Source organism: Trichomycterus rosablanca, chromosome 25, assembly GCF_030014385.1.
Source record: "Trichomycterus rosablanca isolate fTriRos1 chromosome 25, fTriRos1.hap1, whole genome shotgun sequence".
NCBI classification, from domain to species: Eukaryota; Metazoa; Chordata; class Actinopteri; order Siluriformes; family Trichomycteridae; genus Trichomycterus; species Trichomycterus rosablanca.
In genome coordinates, this window is record NC_086012.1 from 1944858 (window position 1) to 1954041 (window position 9184).

At 44.4% G+C, this 9184-nt stretch overlaps 1 protein-coding gene across 1 annotated transcript; it reads right to left on the reverse strand.

The window, feature by feature from the left end:
- Nucleotides 1–550: 550 nt before the first annotated feature.
- Nucleotides 551–8374, reverse strand: inhbab (inhibin subunit beta Ab). The gene is made up of 2 exons (XM_062987603.1): nucleotides 7936–8374; nucleotides 551–1704 (listed from the first exon to the last, which is right to left on the reverse strand). The coding sequence occupies exons 1-2, from the start codon at nucleotides 8372–8374 to the stop codon at nucleotides 929–931; spliced, it is 1215 nt and encodes a 404-aa protein (XP_062843673.1). The 3' UTR covers nucleotides 551–928.
- Nucleotides 8375–9184: the final 810 nt, after the last annotated feature.

The following is a 9184-nucleotide window of genomic DNA, read 5'->3' on the forward strand; positions in this document are numbered from 1 at the left end:
CCACTGTGATCAGGTTTGCCAGATAGGAGCTACGTAAGCTTCGAAAATAAGGAACCTAATACAATACAACTCAATGCCTAAACCATTTTGTTTTCCTGGATTTTACTAGATAGTTACATATGATTGTTTACTGATTAGAAAAGTGTAAGAGACCAACTACCATAAATTAATTAATTCAATACATACAGAGCTAATGCTAAAAAGAAGGATTCATAGGAGGAGGCACCTCACATGGCTGCTAGGTTATAAATCTAAATCTGGGACTAAAAATTATGGACCTGGCAACCTAAACATGGGGGGGAAACTAGCCCTCAGTGCATGAAAAGTTCCTTCAAAATGCTGGTGTGACCACGGCTTTATTCTTGAGTCACTAACATGATAAGGATGTTCATTTAGTGCAAATTCGGTCTTTTTTTCTCAACATTCTTAATTAATCGGTAATAATAATAAAATATAAGAGTTTGGCTCCAGCAGCTGGTCAAACTACTTTTCTTCAAGTATTTTTCAAAAAAGGAAAAACAAATACAAACAAACTTTTATGTTGGGAAAAGGGTTCATAAAAGAAATCCATAAAAAAAACAGCATGAATGAGGAAACTGGAACAAACACTAACACCAGTTGCATAGTTCATATTTCCGAGTTGCTTTTCTTTATTGCAGCGCAGAGAACATAGAATGTCCTGTTATCACGACCATGCACCTGTTCTCTTACATTCCTGCCTTCCCTTCAAATAACAAAAATATATTACGCTTCTTTTTTTTACATTTATAGGAAAGTGCCACAGAGATCACTCAAATCAAGAGTCTGGAATAGTTCATGAACATAGCACACGGAGATCTGAGTCAAAAACTCTTTGTTTTTTTTGTTTTTTTGCCAAAGACGCTGGCTAAGCAGTTCCGCAAGTTTTCTAGTTTTTATTTCATTCGTTTTATGAGCATCCGCACTCCTCTACGATCATATTCTGAATGTCCTTTTTAATAATCTTCTGCTCTTCGTTATAATACAACATGGACATGGCACGAAGCCGCGTGGGAACGCAGCATGACCGGATCCCAGCGAACGGGCTGTAGCCGCGCATCCGGTAGTGGTTGATGACGGTAGAATGGAAGGACAGCGCGGTCCCAGCCATGCTAGCAGCGTGGCCTGGGCACTCCCCCTCGCAGTAGTTGGCGTGGTAACCTGATGGCGCGATGATCCAGTCGCTCCACCCGATGTCTTTGAAGTTGACGTAAAAGTGCCGCTTGCAGCAAGCTTTCATCTTGCCGTCGCACTCCAGGCCGCGCTTGCTACGCCGGTGTTGTCGCTCCTCGACCGGCCGCAGTGCCACCATCAGGAAAGGACGGTGCGATTGCGAGTGCTCCTGATCTTTCCCTACAGCTAAAACGGGCACGGCGCCCACATCGGAACAAAGCGGGCACGAAACACGAAGGCGTAGCTGTCCACCTCCGCGCTCTAGCAGCGACTGAACACTGGCTCCCACCGACAGGGTGTGCCACCCGCTCCGCCTGGAGTCGACCTTCTTCTCCGACACCACCACCTCCTCCTGAGTCTCTGGGTTGGTCTGTAGGAGCTGCAGGGAGACTTTGTTCTTGGTGTGGGTGCCCTTCGCCAGCTTCAGGAAGATCCACACGTTGGCCTGCTCCACCACAGAGAGGGTACCGCTGTCCTTAGAAATGTCGAATTTTACCACATCGGGCACGCCCACTGCCAAAAACACAAAAGAAATGAATTAATTACAAGAGCAGGACACACACTCATAACTGTGGTGATTTTTAAATCTCCAGTTAACCTGACAGCATGTATTTGTACTGTTGGAGGAAACCGGAGCACCCAGAGGAAACCCACACAGACCTCAGGAGAACATACAAAACTCCAGAAGAAAGGATTAGTCCTAGAAAAAGTTGTATAAACCGCTGAAATCCCAAGATTCTTAATATATGCCAATATTATGAAAAGATCCGTATGAAACTCTATGATTTCCCAGGCTTTATTTGTTCAGTTGTAACATGTTGTCCAGGCATTTTCAACAATGTGCACAGATTATGCTACTCCCCTCAGAAAATCTGGCTTGATAAACTACTGATTACGTTAAGGACTTTGTGCTTACTCGCCAAATACTACTGTAGTGGTGTTTATTGCATGTGTTAATGTGTGAGAAACAGCTAAACAGACTCGTCTCAGTTTCAACAAAGCAGCCAAAACCAAGCTGAGAGCTGGAGCGTCCACAACCGATCCCCACCATCTGCAATCCCTCCTCGACACCTAGCCCTTCTCCAAAAAATATTTCCTGCCGCTAAATTCTTAGCACTCTGTGTACATAAACCGTGTCATGTTATGACAGGAACCCTCCCAAAACCGTACACATGGGCGTATAGTGAAGGCTCGCGCCGATTCGGTTACCAGCCATGATTTATTGATCTGGGACAAAGGCTCCATCTTAGCCAAAACTTGCCTCACGGAGAGGAGGTGTTAATTCATGTATTTAGTCAACATGTCAGCTCCCATGGCGTGTTAGGTGATATTGGTTAGAACAGTCGACTTGCTAACAAAACCTCCCTGATATCAAGCCTTCACGCCAGTGGTTCTCAACCTTTTTGTCATCTGAGCTGTAAACAAAGTCTCGCAAGCGAAATAAACGCATTAATCTGCAGGCCTAAAGTACAGGCCGTACCTCTGTGTGTCCCCGGCAGCAGCCGGCTCACAGGCCGCATTTCAGAAAGCCCTGCTTTAGGCTCCAATACATCATACTGAAAGGTTTTATAAAGGAAAGTCATGAGATTTAATCAGGACCCTGATATTTACTTTCAGCGAGCGATATCAGATAGCGATGAAGAAAAGATCCGTATGAAACTCTATGATTTCCCAGGCTTTATTTGTTCAGTTGTAACATGTTGTCCAGGCATTTTCAACAATGTGCACAGATTATGCTACTCCCCTCAGAAAATCTGGCTTGATAAACTACTGATTACGTTAAGGACTTTGTGCTTACTCGCCCGCGGGGCACCGAGAATCGCTGACTTGTACGGCTTCTTACACGAAATCTTTAAAAACGTTCTCACAAGATGCTCAGCTTTAAATAAATCACACTATTACTGACCTGAAGTAGAGGTCACAGGTTTACTTACACTTGTTTTAGACAGTAAATTATTGTAATACTTTTTATCCATGCCTGTTGTGAATGTTGTCAGTTGAAATCAGTTGGGTCATATGGTGTGATGGTAGGAAGTTATAATTTAACCTTGTAGCGTGGCCTTTTAATTATTCATGAGTGATTATGATGAACTACATCTGATGACATCTCTGTACCAATATAAACAGAGCTAAAGCTACACTATAGCTAAAGCATGTGGACTTCTGACCATGAGCTTGCTGGACATCTCATTTCAAAAGCATTAGTATTCATACAGAGCGCATTTAGGCGAGAGGATTGGCACTGATGGACCATTCCAATCAACATTTCAATCAATCCCAAATGTGTTTAATGCTGGACTTTATCTTCTCATCTTTCTTATCTTATAAAATCTCCCCCTTGATTATGAATAATGTGGTATGTCCTTTGGACTAAAAGAGTCCCCACTGTAAACAGTGCTGAATATCTGGTCATTACTTTTGACGTTGGTGTTAATTTTCCATTAAACTCTTCATGCCTTTCATTTGATTCTACTTTTGGAAGTGTTAGTGAGACATACCTGAAGCATCAGGATTAAGGACCAGATATACAACAACCTGTGCCCAGTAAGAGCTGCTTTCTTGGTGACTTTTTAGCCTGAAAACTATGCCACGTTTTTTATGTTCAAAGATTTTTTTCTAACATTTTATTTCAGGCTGCAATACAATAATAATATAATAATATTGATTCGTGTTTGTTCAAGATCTGACATCCTAAATCTATTGGAACCTTTTCTGTTCAGATATTCCACCAATGCTGTGCCCGATCAGACCTGTGTTCGTGTTTTTTGTTTTAATAATTTGAACACAACAATTTATTTCAGGCTGCTGTATCATGGGTAGTTCTGGGTTAACTAAGGGATTTAACACAAAAGCAAACATCAAACTACTTTTCTCAGCCAGGGTTTGTTCCTGTTTGTGCAAGATTTGACATTCGGGTTGGACTTTTCCCAACCTAACGAGACCTTTTCTGTTTGCTCTGACAAAATTTGAGTTTGCACTTGCATCCATTCTCTCCTCAATGACTCTGTAGTAACCTTTTATTGGCAAGGACAGATGTCATAACACTGGCAGATCAAATCTGCTTTATTTTAATCCTAAACTAAAGCAGATTTGTGAATGAATGGGTTAGGGTTAGGTTTGATCACCAGATATTTAACAATGCTGTTCCCAGTCATAGCTGTCTCAGTGGTGACTCCTTTAGTTTACAGTAAATAACACATTTTATACATAGGAATGACTAAAATGGACAGTTAGGCTTGGGAATTTGCATCCAGTCACCACTGTGAATCTGAATCGATTCTTTACTGGATGAAGGTCACACCAATGGCAGGACCCAACTTTGCTTTAACTAACTCTCATTCTGGATGGATGTCCCTTTCTTTGTTTCTACTTTCGGAAACGAGGGAGAGAAGTGTCTGTTGGGTGAAGAGTCAATGACCGGATGTTCACCGCTGCTGTGCGTGTTCAGAGCTGTTACGAAAAATTTGGACCTGCCAGCAGCGATAATGAGACTTTTATGAATCGAACGGGGTGTTGTCCGCTTGCTCCAACCCAAATTTTGAGTTTGCACGTGCTCAGGTCAGGTGTGACTCTGAGCACGTAAGCCTGGGGTCAGGCCCCTGAAACGGTCCACTAAACACACACAGTCCTGTGCCAGCCAGCCAGCCAGGGCGGGCTTATTGCTCCACTGCCTTCCTGTGCCCGGTTTATCTGCACAGCATACCGTCCTGCTGTGTTGCTGCACTTCATGGCTACACGGGGGGTCCATTGTGAATGAAAGTTTTATTAAACAGTCCATCATGTGTGCCTATGGAATTAAATGACCACCCAGCTATTCCCTAGTCTTATAACAGACATTTAAAACACTCATGAAAATGACTTAGAAGAGCTCCGAGTGGTCTGCGAAGGTAAATTAAAAGTTAATTTTCTTTGTTTCTGCAGACGCAGCTACAACATGCAGAGTCACCACAACTGGAGGTCATTTTCTGGTAATTGTAATGACTGTATTACTAAAAAAGCTCAATCACACACTGGGTGTCCAGATCACCCAGGTAGTCTTCTCTGTCTTTTTTTGTCAGGCAACAAGCAGCGTTCCCAAGAACAGGATGCTCCATTTTTGCAAAGCCTAGTTCAACATCGAGGCAGGGCGAGAGGGCAAGCATGGGCATTGGGGAGCCAACCTATTATTGGTCATGTCACACTGCAATGCTCTCTCTCTCTCTCTCTCTCGCTCTCTCTCTCTCTCTTTCTGTCCCTTGCTTTGTCTGTCCTGTTCATCATGAATGAGCAGGCAGCTTGAATAGAGTGGTTTGATTGGCGAGGCAGTGCAGGGTGCTGGAGGAAATAACAACAACTGTAAATAATGCTGCTGGGCTCGGCCTCTACAAAGGGGCCGCAGTGGAATTCCTGACTCTCCCGGACAACTTCGTTAATGATGGCTTCGCTTCATTTCTGAGAAATACTAGCATGTCACTCTCTTCTCTCTCGCTCTCCTATTGTTTCAGTTAGCCTGGGTGCTTTCAATGAACTCCCAGGCTTGACCGGGCCCTGACCAATTATCAGGGCCTATATTTTGATTAATGAAGTAATTACACACAGCTAACATCTTTGCTTGTTTGTATGGATGCAAAGCGGCCGCCCCCTGTGCCCTTTCGCCGAGGGTATTGTTAGCGCTCTGCTATCGCTATGAAGATGCCAAAAGACCCCATTTTTCAATTTTAGCTCCGTTTAAATGCGCTGTTTACAGCCAGCGATGTTTATATGAGCAAATAATAGCCTGAGCGCTTACTTGATTTGTGTACACTAATGTGCAATCAAACAAGTCAAGGTTTATAAGACAAGCACACTGGGCAAATAAACTCAAGCCACTTGAAATAAACCCTCGTCGTTATCTTCAGAAGGATTCTGGAACAGAAACGTCTCTTTACTTAAACAGGATTCCAACCAGTCAGTGCACAAACTTGTTCTTTGATAGAAAACCCACAACTGAGAGGATAAAGCAGCGTCGGGCCTTTTGTAGAGACGCCATCTTGATTTGTGGTTCTGTGACATTGTTTTAAATAAGTCATGAGGAACCAATTAAAAATAAAACGCGTTCTCAGCCCTCGTCGTCCCACGGTAGCTGTGCCGGAGCCTCTAGGAAGAAGCCGGGCTATTAACGGTTCCTGTGCGGTATTTTTGCCAGCCTGCACGCATTTCTTTAATGACCGGTTGACTGCGCTGAACCTGACGACATCCTCCTGTCTGAGAGCTACACTGTGATTAGAGCAGCGATGATGAGAGTTTCACAAATCAAAGAGGGTCTCGAGCGAGCAGTTCCACAGCTCAGCAGCAGGTAGAGCGGGACAGTGAGATGGGAAGAACTGTAAACTAAAGGTCTTCAGGGGACGGGAGTGGAACATGTGTTTAAATTTAGGTCCAAATGTGGTTCCTGGTTGGTTGTAAACTCGATGACACAGTTGTTGTTCTCATTTTTGCCAGGGATGATAAAGTTAGATGCTTTGGAAATGAAGGTGGATCCAAATTTCTGAGAGCGAATCATGAAATAAAGTTGGATAAAATTATATACAGTATATTTATAAAGGTGTACATTACAATTATATATATATATATATACTGTGTATATATATACTGTATATATATTTTTTTTTTTTAAATATTCCATCTTTTTAGAAAGTTGGGGTCAGAAGACAGGATCTGCCATGACAAGCACCCCTGGACCTGAGAAGTTAAGATCACTGCTCAAGGACCCATGTGCCACAGATTGATGGAGCCAGGATTCAACCCCTCAACTTTCCAAATAGAAGCCCAAAACCCCAAACACTGAGCACCAAAATCCCCTTTTATAAGAACAGTTTCCAAGACTCACATTTTATATGTTTATAGGTTGTTTCTTTTTTTTTTATATCCCGTAATTCACACATAAAAGCAGCATCTGCCTGGTCAAAGAACCACTTAAATTTAACCAGGACTAATCTATGGAAACCCAAGCCTCCGTTTTAAAAACCATCTGTCTTCAGCTTTTCACCTCAGGTCATATTTACCAGCGCCACATCAAACGAAACCAAGAAGGCCACAGTTTTCCTCAGTAGCAGAGCAGAACATCCAGTTTCCGGGCTGCGAGCGCCACAGCTGGGGAGCATGTGTTCATTTCTCCAGCGTCCTGCCCGGTAGCAATCTCTCTCGCTGGCTCTCTCTGCCTCTCTCACTTGTTCCATTATCCTAATCTCCAGTAATGGGACGGACCGCTTAATCCACAGCAGGGGTGCACGATGCTGGTCCTAGAGTGTGTAGCACGGTTTAGCGAGTTCCTTTTTCCTGCTGTGTCACACCTTATTAACTCGGTTACTAACTGATGAGCTGGATCAGGTGGAACGGTGGAGGAAACTCGACAGGGCTGGATTTAGGACTGGAGCTATTTAACCTTTCCCCAAATCTACAGCTGATCAAATAGGTTTTAGACATTTTCAAAAAGCCAATTTACAGTAAATAAGGAAGGAAACTTTGCCTTATTAATAAAGGATTTACAGTCATTGGTGGTTGTTCTATTGTCTTGCTGTTTTCAAAGAAATCAAAATGCTGAAAAAACAGCAAATCAAACCTCAGTGCTGCTACACTATGAGCAAGTTTCATTATTTGATTAAGCTGTGCATTGTTTTGGGCGCCTGGCTTTAATCTTTATAATCAAAACTCTCTGGGCGCACACTTCTTCTGTTTAACCCCCCCAAAACAGACTAAGACCTCCGAACTGGTTCTGGCACTCACCTGGCTCTGCGAAGGTGATGATTTCCGACGGCTGCTCATCACCTGGCGCTGCGATCTCCTCTCCCTCCGCTTCGATCTCCACCGTGCCGTCCTGTGCTACTTGACCCATGTGCAGCTTGCGCAGGGCGTTAAGCAGGGCGGCGCGTGGAACCGGCTGGCTAATGTTGGGTGGCGCGCTCAAGTGCAGCATGTTCAGGATGTGCCTCTTTACCGCCTCCACCATGCCAGGCTGGGAGGACTCAGAGTCTTCGTTTAACTGTGCAAGAGCGCACGATGGGCACACTGCAGCGCCCTCCTCCTGCTGGTCAGCACCCTGAGACCTGGACTGGCTCTCTCCTTTAACAAAACCTTCGCTGCCTGCCGGCGTGGGCGAACACTGGCCGGTCAGGCAGCCGGAGAGGAGCAACACCACGGTTGTGAGAAGAGTTACAGAGGGCATCTTGTGGACAGATAAGATGCCAGATAGGTGGGGGGGATGCAAGTGCCTGGCCAGCCAGAAAAAAAGTGCTGAAAGAAAGGTGAGAAGGCTACAGTAATCCTTCAGGTGCAGGCATTCTGGGGAACATCAGAGTTGGCATCAGGTTCAGGAGCAGCTGATGTTGTCAGATCCTCCAGGTCAGGTCTGCTGCTTCTGGTCTTTCATTGTGGTCTCTATCCTGATGCCAGTCCCAGTCCGATCCAAACGATCCTGATTGTTGTCCAGAGACGGACTGCAGAGCAAAGGAGGAACCTGACAGAATGACTGGATACACCGGAGCTGAATGGTTTTGCGAAAAGTGGGCAGGGTTAGACAGTTCTGACTCTTTCTCTCTCTCTCTCACTCCAAGTCTTTCCCAGTGTTGCCACGGTGTGTACCCTCTCGCTTTCTCTCTCTGTAATTATACCTTCCTCCCCCTTCTTTCCTCCCTCTCAGTTTATTACTATCTTTCTCACTACTTCTGAGTCACTAACTTCTTCATTCCTTTTTTGCTCACAACTCCCCCAGTAATATGTGTAACAGTTTTTTTTTGTTGTTTGTTTTTTTTTTCCGCTGGCGATGAGATCCACGCACTCACGCGTACGTCCTCTCAGTCTCACTTTCCTCACTTTCCTCTCAGATCTCTTTTCTTTCGGCATGGGTCCATCTGCTGCTGTTCTGCTCGTATTTTTATGTCTCAATCAGGAACGGATCTGCACCGGCTGTACGTGTCTATCTCGATCCGTACCGCACCTACTGTAGACTCGGTCCATTTGTGCACTCTTATTTGCG